Source organism: Lygodium microphyllum, chromosome 9 (assembly GCF_053477565.2).
Source record: "Lygodium microphyllum isolate KBCC chromosome 9, Lygodium_microphyllum_v1.1.10, whole genome shotgun sequence".
In the NCBI taxonomy this organism is placed as follows: Eukaryota; Viridiplantae; Streptophyta; class Polypodiopsida; order Schizaeales; family Lygodiaceae; genus Lygodium; species Lygodium microphyllum.
The window spans coordinates 106,184,777-106,200,422 of NC_141143.1; the positions used below are offsets into that span (position 1 = coordinate 106,184,777).

A 15,646-nucleotide genomic window follows, 5' to 3' on the forward strand; every position below is an offset into this window, starting at 1 on the left:
ATGGATCTACCAACTCTCCTAGGTCTCCCCATTCCATATCTAGAGTGTCTAGGTCCCACAATATATGAAAGAAGTCTCCATTAACTCTATTTCCAACCTGAATCCACAAGGAAGATCTAGAATGAAATCTATACTCTGATCTAGTCTCCTTCATTGCATCTATCTCTGCTCGAGTAACATGCATCCTCTCAGCCACCCACCTACAGCCTAGGCATCTCTCCTCCCTCTAAAGGGCACCCAATGATGCTCTAGATGTACTCTCCCTCCTTAGAAGGCCCTAACTCCTCGAGCCCTTCTCTTTGAAGCAAGTGTTGATCTCCTGAAGACGAATCCAAGACTCTAGGTGCACACCTAAGTGAAAAAAGCTCACCCCTAAACTTATTCAACTGACTCCCCTATGATCCTTTTGAGAAACCTTTTCTTCAATTAGGATTTAACATTGATGGCCCCAAAAAGGTCTTGCGCCCTCATACTAGGAATTTTTCAATGGGCGCCCACACAATGGTATGCCACCTAGACTAGCCGTGCCTACATACGGGCCACCTCTCCCCTTAAATACACACCAAAATCCCACACATTCATTCCTTCTGACACTATATCACTCTTTTCCATATTCTTCTCTCCTTTCTCCATCGTCTCCACTACCATTCACACCCTGCGAGCAAGAGATTATATTGGAAAATGATAGCCAGCTATGGAGGTGAGAAAATAGAGACAATGATTGTGCTGAAGCAAAAGAGTAGAGTGTACTTGCTGAATTGATAGAATGAGAATGAAAGATACAAGATAGGTCTAAGATAGATCAAGCTCTAACTCAACTAAAGTTAACTGACTCTAGCTCTAACTCTAACTCTAAGAGAGGTGACACAACTCGTAACTTTAGTTGTATTCACACTAAGAACTGAAAAAGAACTAAAGACGAAAGCATTGGGCACTATCCAAAGGGTAGCAAGTTTAAGGACTTGCGAAAAGCCTCAAACTTCTCACGAGGTACAACCTTGGTGAAAATGTTTCCAACATTTTCCTATGTAAGAATATACATCAAGCTGATCTCTCTTGCATAGCATCTCTCTCTCACACATAGTAGTAATGCACCTCAATATGTTTCATACGAGCATAAAACACAGGATTTGCAATAGGACTCTGACTATCAGAAAGAACATGTTACTAAGTGCCTTGCAAGTATCTGAAGATCCACTTAACAACTTGCCAATTTATAGTCTGTGAGTTATGCATATACCTGCTCACCTAAGATACTACATACTGAATGTCAGTGCGAGTTGCAAAGATAAATAAGACAACCAACAGCCTAGTTGTAAATTGCAACATCAAACGTCTCTTCACCATCATGCATAGACAACTTTAAGCTTGGCTCCATAGGAGTGCACATAGGTTTGCAATCTTGCATATTAAACCTACGTAACAGCTTATCCACACACTGTGATTGTGACATAATGATACCATGCTGATTTTGGGTGAATTGAATCCCCAAATATTAGTGTAGACAGCCCACATCTGACATAGCGAATGCATGTTTTAATTCGGCCTTGAAATCTACAATTTTTGCTACGGAAGGTCCAATGAGAAGCATGTCATCTACATAAAGAATGATAATCAACAAGTCTCCCTCTTCATTCTTAATGTATAGAGTGGGAGCAATTGGACTGTTTTTGAACCCTTTGTGGCCAAATATGCATCGATTTTAGAGTATCATGCATGAGGAGCCTGTTTGAGACCATAAAGAGCTTTGTTTAGCTTGCATACCATGTGCTATTTCCCCTTAACCACAAACCCTAGAGATTATGACACAAGAACATCCTCTTGCAAATCCCCATTCAAGAATGATGCCTTAATGTCCAACTGATGTACCTTCCATCCATAATTTACAGCCATAGCAATTACACATCTCACAGTACTCGTACAGGATGTAGGAGCAAAAATCTCTTCATAATCTACGCCCTTCTTCTGCGCATAGCCTTTTGCTACCAACCGTGCTTTGTACCTCTCAATGGTACCATCAGCCTTGCATTTGAGTTCGAAAACCCATTTTGTGCCAATGGTCGTCTTGCCAAGTGGTAAATCCACAAGATCCTATGTAGAGTTAGTGGCAATAAAGTCTAACTCATTCTGCATGGCTTGCATCGAATGTACATTTTGTTGAGCTTTGTCCAAGGAAGTAGGCTCATTATCATCCAACAGTAAGCTCATAATTGCATGCTCATCACAATCATCTACTTCCGTACAATCAGCCAAATGGGCTCCCCCTACATCATGTGTTGCATGTATAGCAGCCCTTCTAGTGCCTTGAGCTAAAGGAGCATCCATTTTACTCTCCTAGAGAGTTTGTAACAACCATCCCAGGACTGCTTCTGCTGCATTTACAACAGCCCTTGTCAAAATGACTAAGTGAACAGAGAGACGGTAGGGTTTGCGAGGATGATGAAAGATGAATCATGCTAATGAAGTGAATATGATACAAGGGTGTCGTAGCACAAAGGAAGCCCTGGAGTACAGGAAGACTGCCAAAGAAGCCTCTGAGTCTAAAAACGGAGGATGAGGAGGTGTCGCCTAGTGCAAGGAGACTGCCGTCAAAGGGTGAGGAGCCTCTGAATCTGCAAACGCAAGTCTGGTGAGAATGAGCCAGATGCTGAAAACACAAGTGAAGACAGTCTCTGGGAGTGAAACACCAGCCGTGAAGTGACGTCAGAAGGGTGGGAAGTAACTAGGAACCAAACGCAAGGTGCAACTATCTCTGATAAAAGTGACGCCTGCTAGAGAGAGACGCCAAATGGTGAGAAACCTCCTTGGCAGCCAAACACAAGAAGGTGGAGGTATCAAAAGGGTGGAGGATGACACCAGATAGGGTGGCTGCTGATGCCAAGAGAGTGTGGACTCCAAACGCAAGGTGTAGGAGCACAGAAGATCCTATCGCCAACAATGGAGGATGGACATTAACTGAAGAGGAGCACATTGCCACCATAAACGCAGCCAACTGGAGATGAAGGCTAGCGCTAGGAAAGTGTGGAGATGGTGGGAGGAGAGGAGAGAAAGAGATGATGGAAGCGAGTGTCAGAAGACTAACAAAGAGAAAGTGGAAGTAACGGACTGAAGGATTAGCCGTAAGGAATGGACGAGAGACTGGCCTATAAATAGGCACAGTCAGTCTAGGGTGGCGCCCCTTTTTGGGGCTGCAAACCCTAAACGCAAAACACAAAAACGCAAAAACGAAAACTATGGGTGAAGGGTTTCTCAACAACCCTTTCTTGCTATACAGCATCTTCCATTGCACATGGCAAACCATCATCAATACACGCACATATGGTGCAATAACAACTTGCTATATTATGTTTGTCCGGTCATTTACAGCACGCGTGGACTCCAAAAGAAAGTAACAAGAGACCCTCAAAGGCATCACCAATTTCATGGGTGGTTGGAATTTAGAATTGATCATGTGAAAATGCAGCATTTTCAACAAATATGACATCCCCACTAACAAAAACTTTCTTTGTGCGTGGATCATACAAGCGATAGCCCTTGCTCTAAACTGTAGCTAGTAAATATGCATTTTACGGCCTTGCATCAAGCTTCTCACGAAGTTCTTTCAAAACGCGTGCATATGCTATGCAACCAAACGCCCGAGAGTAGTCAACCTTGGGTTTCTTGCCATACCAAGCTTCAAACAAGGTGATTGTCCTTAGTGCCTTAGTGGGTGCACGATTCAACAGATGATTTCCACACTAAAGGCCTTCTAGCCAAAATTTATGAGGCAACCCCTTGCTTTTAAGTATACAACAAGTCATCTCCATAAGAGTGTGATTCTTCCTTTTAGCAAGACCATTCTGCTGAGGAGTCATTCTAATAGTAGCTTGATGCATAATGCCATGATCAAACAAATATGTCTCAAAAGCACAAGACATGTACTCCCCCCCTCTATCCATGTGAAGTGTGTGCACTTTCAAACCAAATTCAGCCGTAAGCCATCAATATCAGTAATTTGCTGGCCGATATCTCTTGGACAACCCAACCAAATTTCCTTTTTCTTCTCTTTGGCTAATATCTTATTACATTCATCAATATAGTGATTTGGCTTCTTGCAATAATGACATTTTCCCTTCTTTTTAGACTTTTCTATGTCTTGGACAGCCTTATTTGATGGCTGTCTAGCATCACCCTTTTGCTAATTTTCTGCATTTTGCCTGACTTTTCCTTTGTCTTTGGACTTGGAAAGCATAGCCACATCTCCTAAATGCAATGCCACATTCTTCCAAGTTTGTTCCTCTTGCAACAAGAGGCCTTCCAACTCCACAAATGTAAGGGGCTATTGCTTCCCCCTCCCCCCCTCTTAAAGACAACATCAAAGAGGTGTGGAAACCAAGATACGACTCTAGAAGAGAGTTCAATGAGATGTTTACCAATTCAACATCTTGAATGATTTCATCCACATTGAGCAGCTACTCGCACAAATCATGTATGTGAGTAAGGTGATCTATCATGCTATCACCCTCATCCATGTTCACATTGGCCAACTCTCTACGGAGATAAGACATTTTGGCCTCGTTGCATTCTGAACATACGCTCAAGTGCATCCCATGCTGATTTTAAGGTCTTACAAGACCGGATGTGTGGAATGATTGATCTTTTCACTGACAAGGCAATCAAAGAAAGTGCCTGTGCATCTTTTGAGTCCCATCTCTGATTCTCGATAGGAGGGGGAGGAGAGGCAACAACAGTAACAGCCAACCTATCCTCTAGCATTATACTGAGGTGTGTGAGGTGCAAGACCTCCTGGTCACTGCAAATCACCTGTAGCATAATCCCACAAGTCCTTCGCTACAAGAAGATTGCGGACCATAAAACTCCACAACAGGTAGTTTGATCCATCAAGTTTGTCCTCCTAAGTGAGAACACCAAGGATGTTGCTCCGATCATTAGTCTCTTGACGTACCATACTGTTAGTAATGGATAAAAATCTTCAACCAAATACTTCTCTGCTAAAGTATAGCTTGTACTCTTCAGAGTGCTAAAAATCCCCTCATGATTATGCAACAAGTACCAAACTATCAGACAAATGCCAAACTGTGACCAATTTGACCCAAATCAGCACTCAGCCAAGAGATAACAGCAATGCACTGCTGTACCACACTTGCCTTGTAACGCATGTCCCCAAAAATACAAATTACAGCAACTTAATGCCGATTCTTACCAAAATTTACTGAATTTTTTCAAAAAAATTTGCTCAATGTGACTGTAACAGCAATTAGATGTTGTTGTACAACTTGTTTGCTGCCTTGGAATGCCTGTCACACAAAAGCCCCAATTTTCTTCATAAAATTTCAAAGAAATTGAAGAAATTTATACCTTACATGTTGAATTTCTGCAATATTGTCAACTCAGGGTGCGTGCCAATAATGAACAACAGCTGGAATCTCCCTCGTGATGCGTGCTAGAGCCTCTAGGACAAAAGCCCCAAATTTCTTGCACAAATGTCGATGAAATTGTGCAATGTTGGTGTTTCCAATGAAGATGTGGGACTGCAAATCGAGCAAAAGCCCCAAAATTTTGGCAGTAATGTCAAAGAAATTGTGAATTTTCTTTGAATTGGTTGTCAATTTGAAGTCCATGAGCGAAAATTGACAAAAGCCCCAAATTTTGGGAAGCACAACCTGAGATTCGAAAAGAGATGGCCAAATGGATGGGAAATTGCTGAAATTTTGAAAAAACCCCAAATCTGAAAATTAAGATTTCTGCACTTTTTAGGGTTTGCAGAAAATCGCAGGCAAGGCTGAGAATATGGCAAGCAAAGGTGAGAAAATAAGAACAGAGCTGAAAACAGCAGCAGCAGCTCCAAAATAGTAGCTCCTCTAGCTGCACGTGTAGGACTGCACGTAGGGCTGCGCACAAGCTGAAAACAGCAGCAGCTCATCCTTCTCTTCCTCCAACAAAGAGCTGGCTAATGGCAACAGGACCTTAGGCAGGGCAGCACAGGCTGACGGTGCAGCACAGGCTGACGGTGGCTGAACTGAATCCATGCGTACAACCTTGCTCTAATACCAAATGTTGGTTAATGACACCTAGCTATGTAGGAGAGAAAAGAGAGACAATGAGTGTGTGCCAAAGAAAAAGAGTAGAGTGTACTTGCTGAATGGAAAGAATGAGAATGAAAGATACAAGATAGGTCTACGATAGACCTAGCTCTAACTCAACTAGAGTTAACTGACTCTAACTCTTCATAAGTAACTCTAAGAGTGGTGGCACAACTAATAACTTCAGTTGTGTTTACACTAAGAACTGAAAAAGAACTAAAGACTAAAACATTGGGCAATGGCCATAGAATTGGCAAACTCTAACACATTATGGTTCATGGCTTCTACATCCATCTCCACTTGGCGTTTTACTGCGGCGTTCTGCTGCTACATTTTACTGCAATGTTCTACTGCGGCATTTTACTGTGGCCTTCTACTATTGTGTTTTATTGCGGTGTTCTACTGTGGTGTTCTACTACCATATTCTATTGCTCTATCTTGCAACCTGGTCCACTTCTTGGCATCTAAGGACTACGCTTGGCTCCCTTGACAACTGGTAATCTTCTTCTTCACCCTTGACGATATCAAAGGATTGCACTTCGCTCACTCAACAACCGTCCTTCACCTTCCAGTGATTATTTCAACAACCCACTACCCAAAGAAATACATTTCACTCCCTTCACAATACAGATTCCCCACAGGTGCTGCCACCTAATTCAACCAGGATAGTGCTTCTTCTGTGTTTTCTGAGTTTCTCTTCCCTCTCAGTATTTACCGTACATACACTATGCTTCTCCCTGCAAACCCTATTGTCTCTCTAGTTTGTCGCATATTTTAATATGATATCACAGCATACATGTTACTTTGACATGGTATCAAAGCCAAAGGTGCTCAAAGAGCCGTGAAGATCCTCTATATCAGAGAAGGCAAAGACAGGTTGCAAGTTCAGCATCATCTACTGATTTTCTCCCTATTTCCGCTACATCACCAGGAGGTAACCTTCTCTTTTTCTCCCTCCCACCCTCCCTTTCACTGCTTGACACTCTAGTGCTATGATTTCTCCATAGGTAGATGGAAAGGCCATTGGGTGCTCCTACTATGGCATCACCGGACACACCACCAATGCTTATTGACATCAGCCTTTACTCCCTACGCTGTTGGGGTGTGCGAATCTACCTCTACGCACTCCTTGGACCACCTCCCCCTTCTGGACCACAAAGTTTATTTTGCACCAACTATCAGATTTTTATACTCAAGGCAATAAGATGCATCCAATGCGCACTAAGTTCTCCCGAGCGCAAGGAGGATCAAGTGGTGCTACGATCTCCTAGAGACCGCCGCAACGCCAATGAAGGTTTCCCCTCACCTATTTTCAAGTACAGTGGCTTCCACAAGCCTTGAATTTGCATTCCGCTCCACCGAGAGACAATAATTGTGTTGAGCTAAAACACGCTCTACAGCTGATTAGCATTTTTTAACAGCCCCAAAACAAGCTTAATGAATGAAAAACGCAAATTTGGTGCATAGTTCGAGAGAGTTTCAATTGTCCCCCCAAAACCCTGATTTTTGGGGCACGCTTCAATACCTATAAATAGACACGCTACCCACCATTCATCCTTATCTCTTCCTTACAGGTTTCTCATCCATGTGTGCATATCTCAGCCATCAATCTCCCACCACATGGCGGTCTAGCCTTTGCGACTGTTACCATCACCTCATCTGCTCCTCTACTGCAATGTCCTACTACTGTGTTTTACTTATGTGTTTTACTGTGACATTCTACTGCAGCAGTATTACAGCTTCTTGGGCAAGAAGAGCAGAGCTTGGTAGGGGATGCTAGAATTTTTGGGGTGATTGCTAAAGGCGTAGAAATGCTTACTAAGAACTGGCATGGCACACATAGGCTTAGCTTGCCAAAGTGCACAGAAGCACACAAGGCACACCGTGGATGGACCTTCTACTTTCAATCTATGTATTTGCTAGCCCTGCAATGAGAGATCATTGACCTTAGTTTACTTGTGCTTCCTGTTACAGGGCTTAAAAGTTGCCACTGGAAACTGTCTATCGGCCAAGAATCACATTGTTCCTGCTAAGGGAATGGCTGGGCTAGCTGAGTGCCGTATCACCTGTGCCGAACCGAACTTGTTGATGAAGATCGTATCAATTCGGCAAATAAACATACCATTCCATGAAACAAAAAACAATTGTCGAGTGGATTTTGTTGAGATATTAGCAATCACACCTAATGTAGCCTCTTTGTATGAGGCAGTTTGGGATGAATACATGTAGGCTGCAAGAATCCCATATGCACAGAAAGGGAAAACTGTACCCATCCAACAACTATAAAGCACTGTACTTGACTACCACTTCTGATAGATGAATGAATACATGATGATGCTTTTCTTTATCAATTAGTGTCAGTCTTATACTTGTCAATCCTACACAAGATTGTGTTTATGAGTCCAAGCTTCCGTCTTGAAACCTAATTCACTTGTGTAACAGTTGTGGTCTTCAGTCAATGTCATCATGAATTTAGTCTATGCTTACAATCCGCCATAGCCATGCTCTAGATCCCGCGTATTTTAACAGATTTCTACTGTTGTGTTTTACCGTCGCGTTCTACCACTTCACCCACACCATCAACCATCATCATCTACAATCACCTTAGTCTTCTCACACTCTGGTAATCAGCATTTGGTGTTTCTCTCACTCGGTCACTCCAACTAGTGGTCACAGCACTTGGGATCCGTCTCCAATGGACGTTACTCTCTGACACTTCATTGCTCTACCCTTGGGCATTCCACACACTCTTACATTCATTTACAGCATTCATTCACTTCAGAGTTTCTTCTCTCTGTGTCTGTGTTTGAGTTTTGAGTTTTGTGTTTGCGCTTTGCGTTTAGGGTTTGAGTTTTGCTTGTCTTTATCTGAGTCTTTGTGTTTTAATCTTGGCCATACATGTTGTGTTTCCTCAATGCAAACCCTAGCATATCTTCACATGGTATCAAAGCCAAAGCTCTTCTAAAGAGTATCCTACGATGATTGTGAAGGCTAGTCTTTGTGCGAAACTCACACGCGTAAATACTTTGCAATCCAAACAATGATCATTAACATGGTATCCCATTTGTTCATAGTCCAAGACCCTAAGAAATTCTAGCCATTTCAATTTTGAGTTTAGTCTTACCCTACCCGCATCAATGAGTAAGCTCTTAGCTTGAGAGGGTTTGGGATCCATACAAATTTGCTCAATGGTTCAACTATTGTGTTATAATTGACCAAATCAAAGTCCAAATATTTGTCGTCTTGAATTGACTGGTCCTCCTTGGAGTCACTTACTTCCCTTGTTTCCATGCCTTGCTCCTTTGATAGTGAGATAAAGAGACTATTATGGAAACCAAACAAGGCTTGATATAGGTTGGTCCAATGCCAAGTAGGGTTATTCAACAATTCGTCAATTCTAACCCATAACATCCCAAGCACCTTCTTCTTCGAATCCCATGATGCCCTAGCAAGCTTCTCCATCATTGGAGGCTCTAGAAGGCATTATGGTCTCGAGGAGGAGGTAGACACACCTTCACCTTTACCACCTTCTTCTTCTCGTTTTGGTTATCTTACATATAAAGAGTTTGAGGAGTACTTGCACATCACGTACAGTTCGGCTTACACTCCTCCAACGAGTGCTACTACTCCATCTGGACTAATTGGTGACATTGGCCATCTCTCTGATCTTGGAGGGACCATCTCTCTAATCTTGGAGGGACTAATTGGTGAGATTGGCCATCTCTCTAATCTTGGAGAGACCGTGACATTTGGCACGTCTAGCAATCCATCTTCTTTATCTCAATCAAGCCTTGTGTTAGGTTCTTATAACCCTTTTGAGTCATATGAGCCAAAACCCTCTTCTATTTCTCCTTTTGGTATACAAGATCTGAATGGTTTTCAGTATGTTAACTTCAATAGAGGAGGCTCTCAAAGCAAATTCCCTTTGTCAAGTATATCTCTATCATTTGTTTCATTTGAGCAAGTAAGCCACACTTCTCCACTCCCTCCCATCCCACCACTATCTTCTCCACATTCTAATCTACTCACATCTTCATTCCAAAATCTTGGATTACACTCCACTTCTATTCAAAGCACACTAGGGGTTGGATCTTCTATCTCTGCTCCTAGCACTTTTTCTTTCTTCATTCCCCCATCTATCTACCCTCCATTCACATCCACCTCTTGGTGCATTATTAAGGGAAATGCCACCCTTATAACATTGTACCTTCCACCTACTCTCATTTTATCACCTCCTTTCACTCTAGGACAACTCTGATGGGTATCCCCCTCACTACCCCCGAACACTCACAAACCCCTCATACGACCTTTCAAATGCAAGGCTATCCATCCTCTACTTATGGACTATTGTCACACATCCCTTAGGTGAGGGATTTCCATCCTCTGCTCCCCGTGTCTCTATCCCTCCACCTTGGGCTCTACAAGTGGTTACCAAGCCCATACCCAATCCGCCCTTGCACACATTTGGAGCCACTGTGTATACTTCTCGTACGCATGGTGAGCACTTTGAAATTCCTTTCCCAGTGTACTCCGCTCCCCCGGGCCCCACCCTATTCCTTCTATTCACTCTGCCTCATTATACACCTTCTCCATCTCCTAGCACTACCACTCCTGTTGCAACGGCCAAAAATGCCTTCATGAATAAGACTTGTTTTAACGGGTCAAATTTCACTACTTAGTCAAACTTCATACAACAAGTGCTTGAATCTCAAGAACCTTGCGACCTCATCATTGGTGCCAAACCCTCGATTAGCTCACGCTGATCACATATATCAATAGAGAGCCCCCAATGCCACAACCAATGTTGAGTTAATGCAAGGGTTGCTTCCTAAATTCCACTCTCAGTTACAGCATTTTCCCCTCACATCTAAACGTTGGAGTCATCTCATTGACCGCTATGTAGACATGTGATCTTGATTTTGAGCTTCAAGATTTTTCCATTGAGAAAGGGATAATCTGAAAGTCACTTGGCCGAATATCGATGGTTACTCACCGAGATTGCCAGTACTGGCATCTCGAAGTCAAACGACGATCAGGTCACATTCTTCTTGAACAAGTTACCTAACAAATACTTCCATTTTATCCCACACATTATCTCACTCCCTAGATTGCCAACCTTCTATAAGTTTGATTGCTAGTTCTTGTGTTACGCACGGTTGCACGATCAAGTCCACAAGAAATCCTCTCCACATATCTATTCACAGGGGTGAGGGTTGGTTGTCTCTTCTTCAAAAGGAAAAACCAACAGTAGCGAGAACTCGCAAGATGCAAAGACAAGCCAAAACAAGGATGACACCACTTCCTCTGACAGAACCAAAGAAACACGACACCTTTGGCAACAAATTCCTAAGAAAAATAGGTTTTGCACACACTGCAAGAGATCAGGCCATGTGGACGAGGAGTGTCGCACCAAGGCCCAAGGTCTTTCTCCTAGAAAACCACAGTAAACTACTACAACTACCTCAACTCCAGTTGGCCAGTCCAATGGGGCTACACCTTCCGCTATTGCACCATTTGTTCCATCTGCCCCAGCCGCTACTAGATATGTGGCATATGGACAATCTCAGCAGCCTATCTCCTTCACTACTCTTGAAGGATTGGCTGATTGGTCTACTAGTGGCTCACTTATTGTACTTTAGGCATCCATTCCTAGGACATCCACTGCACCTTCTAGGACCACTTCCCCACCTCGTTGTACGCAATGGTGGCCACACACTTAGCCTTTTCCTTTTTTCACTTCCGCCACATACTTGCATACTCATTGCATTGCACTTAGCTTTGCTTTCTTTTGTTTTCAAATTTATCTTTTGAAGCATCTCACTACTCACCTCTATGCTTACAAATTTTTTTCTCTTTTGCATGGTTTTATATTTCAATATAGGGCTAACACATAGGCTTGCACCAATCCTTTCTAAGTTGGAGAAAGAAGATATGCGCCGTTCCTTTCATGGTTCCATCTACTTGGAATTTTGCTCTTCTACCAGTATGGAGGCTTCCCCTCCCATGGCAGTCGTGCAGTATCTCTCTTGATGCTATCATGGCGGTGACTTCTATCTTTGCTCTTCCAGTAGGGATGCTTTATCATCTTCATCCACATGGTTCTTGGCACCACATAAAGACCGACACCCTCATGCTCCTCTTTCTTCTTCGGCATTAACATCCAAGTTGAGAGGGGGTTCCTACCCTTCTTAGTATTCTACACCTTTCGACATGCTGATGTCCCCCCTCTATTGTACCTTCCCCTATGCATTGCATGATTTCATCATCTTTGTACTAGGGTGCTTGGATAAGTAAACAATTTCCCCGCAAGGGACATTGTCCAAGTGGCACCTATTGCATGAGCATTCTTCAATATATAGCATACTATGCATCCCATTGTGCAAAGCACCACTGGATGGATCCTAAGTTGTTTTTACCGACAGATTACACCACCATACTTCTTCACATGATACTCCACCATCTTTCCCTCATCGTTGCAATCCTCCAATGATGAGTAAGCTTGTACTGTTTTGTGATGTGTTGGGTGTACCATCCCTACTCACGTCTTTTGGGTCACTGTTAATCAATCAGCCACCACCCCTAAAATTAACTTTTCACCACCACAAAAAAATAAAAGTTCAATGTGGTTCCATTCACCTTTATAGGGCCTGGTAGGCTATTGGGCAGCCAACAAGCACCCTTTGTTCGATGCCCTATCCTCTTTGGGGCAACTACTTGGACTCCCTTAGTAAGATAACCATCGCCTCTATAAGTGGAAGGCCACTCGACAGTCGACATGCGCCCTTTGTCTGATGCCCTAGCTACTTTGGAGTTGAACACCTTGGGGTAAACATTACATGCCTTCCCTTTTAGGCTCAATTTTGGATCTAAGAGGAGGTCTTGAGTTAAAGCACACTTTATAGCTGATTAGCATTTTTAAATAGCCCCAAAACATGCCTGATTAATGAAAAATGCAAATTTGGTGCACGGTCGAGAGAGTTTTAGTGGTCTCCAAAACCCTAATTTTTGGGACACCCTTTGACATTTATGAATAGACAGGCTGCCCACCATTCAGTCTTATCTCTTTCGTATAAGTTTCTGACCCTTGTGTGCAGATCTCAGCTATCAATCTCCCACCACCTGGCGGTCAGCCTTCATCACTCCTGTCATCACCTCGTCTACTCCTCTAGTACGGCATCCTACCATGGCACTTTACTCTTGCGTTTTACTATGGTATTTTGCTGCGACGTCCTACTACTGTGTTTTACTACCGCATTTTACTACAACGTTTTACTACAATATTCTACTGTTGCGTTTTGTTGCTTCGCCCACAATGCAAACCCTAGCATATCTTCATAGATTGTTGAATACTATCTGCTCATCATTCTGCTCCTTCGCGAGACAGTGGCTATTCAACACCTTTCATTTCTTCGGCTCTATAGTCCACTCCATTGAGAGATAGAGACTATTGCCCACCCTTGGCTCAGCATGAGCCTCCCCTTTCCCCACCCTCGACTACTCAAGTTCAAGAGGCCACATCTGGGAGTTCTTCAACCTCTTTGGCACCCCAAATACCTTCTATCCTTCGCCTTCTAGTGATTACTTTGGTAGCCCACTGCCCAGAGGACTGTGTTTCGCTCCCTTCACTGTGTACATTGCCTTGTCTCTCCTATGAAACTGAAGAGAGCCTATGGATCTAACCAACTCCGCTATGAACTAAGGATCCTAACCTCCAATCTGAAGAATGAACTCTTCCAAGCAGTATACTCTCCTCCTATAATCTCATTAATCTTGCCCCTCCTATGCTCTAGGGTCTCCATGATATTGAAGTTCCCACCTACTTACTAATGATCCACCTAGATAGTGCTTGATTGAGGATGGTCCAAAATCATCTCATGTCTTCCCACCATTCAGGGCATAGATGGCCAGAAATCCAAAGTGCATCGTCCACTCTCACTGAGCCCATAAGGCTCTCTTTGGAACCAAAACGTCCCAATCCTAAACTATCTGGACTACATAAGGCTCTCTTTGGAACCAAAACATTCCAATCCTAAACTATTTGGGTGACATGTTGACCAAAAGGTATCATTGCGACACCTTAATATTTTATCGGTTCAACAACACTTGTGAGGAGAAAAGCACAAACCTGTCACTTTTGTCAGTTTGCACATTTCCAAGTCGTTTCACCACCTCCATTCCACCACAGACTCTACCAAATATCGTGTGTTTACCTGGAAAAAAATAACAATTATCTAGTCACAAATCTCATCTGATACTTCACGCCCGTACAACCAGTCAAGTCCAGAATAGGCAATAAGCAAAGCTCTTACCATCCAACCAAGGCGTTGGAGCAAGTGTTATAAAAAATTGACTGCCATTGGTGTTAGGGCCTGAGTTGGCCATAGATAATACTCCAGCTCCAGTGTGCTTTAGTTCCCTACTAATTTCATCTTCAAACTTTGCACTGTATAAAATGACAACAGTAAGTCTGCTTAGAATGCACAATGAATATCAACATCTAATTCTATGGCTCAAACTTATGATTTAAATAATGAGCTGCAAAAAAAGCGCTGGCATGTTAGCTAGCATACATTTGATTATCCAGCACCAATTAATCTGGGCCATCCAAACGCTCCTAGGTAGAGAGTCGAGACACTTCCAAAGATCCAAAATGATCTCAACTTAAAATCTCATTGAAAGTTTACTAATTGTCAGAGACCAAAAAGGAAGCCACAAGAAAGTTGACAGCTCCAAACAGGAAGGATGATTAATTTACTTTAGGAAGGAATGAACATTTAAGCATTCAAGTTTTCTTCAGCCAGTAGCTTGCCAACTACAAATGCTCTGCAGCAAGAAATGCAAAGGAAAAAATGTATGGTTCAACATAAGCTGCCAGTTTCCCCATGAAGTACCAGTGGACACAGGCATATGGCTGGCCTTTTTTTTTTTGGCATTTATAGTAAACAGATCCTTTCAGTACGTAAATGTGCACCTGGTTGGACCGGGTGTAGAGTAATTGTCCAAGAGAGGAGAGAAACAAAGCACACAAGAATACTCAATCACAATGATGTTCAATGAATATACTCAACTGAAATGAATCAGAGTACAATGAATCAATAATGATCATAATGATCGATCTCTCTTAATAATGTGCTAAAAGGCACAAAATGTCTTTTTATTTAAAAAAGACCTAGGATGAACTGTACTAAGCATCATAAGAAACCCTAGCCTAACTATGCTAGGTGTACTAACTCTCTCAACTCTCGTAAGCGACTGCGTGTCTGAGAAGCCCATACCAAGGGATGAAGTGTGTCAATGGGTAGCTTCCGTGATGTATAGAGAATTCCAATGTCCAGTACCAATCACAGGTTTCAAGTGCTGGCTGATTCAGGAGAGCAGTTTGTTTTGGCTGCTAAGAGGGGGCACTTTAATGCTTGACAAAGAAGGAACCTGAGAAGGATCCCCCATATTGGTTAGAGAGCCTCATATGTAATGTCAGTCAAAGCTTTTGAACCCATAACTTGCATGCACATACATGCACACGTATCTTTCTGGTGATACTGTTCAATAAAGTTCCCACAGCT

The 15,646-nt window shown here is 42.8% G+C and overlaps 1 protein-coding gene across 3 annotated transcripts in view; it reads right to left on the bottom strand.

Annotated features, from left to right (window-relative positions):
- Nucleotides 1–15,646, bottom strand: part of LOC148031392 (Cyclophilin-like peptidyl-prolyl cis-trans isomerase family protein) — an 84,833-nt gene that overhangs the window by 43,046 nt on the left and 26,141 nt on the right. For all 3 annotated transcript variants that reach the window (XM_087685745.1, XM_087685744.1, XM_087685743.1), the window contains exons 4-5: nt 14,393–14,526; nt 14,209–14,293 (exon numbers count right to left, since the gene is read on the bottom strand). In XM_087685745.1, coding sequence (XP_087541871.1) covers nt 14,209–14,293; nt 14,393–14,526 — 219 coding nt within the window. The remainder of the gene's footprint in view (nt 1–14,208; nt 14,294–14,392; nt 14,527–15,646) is intronic.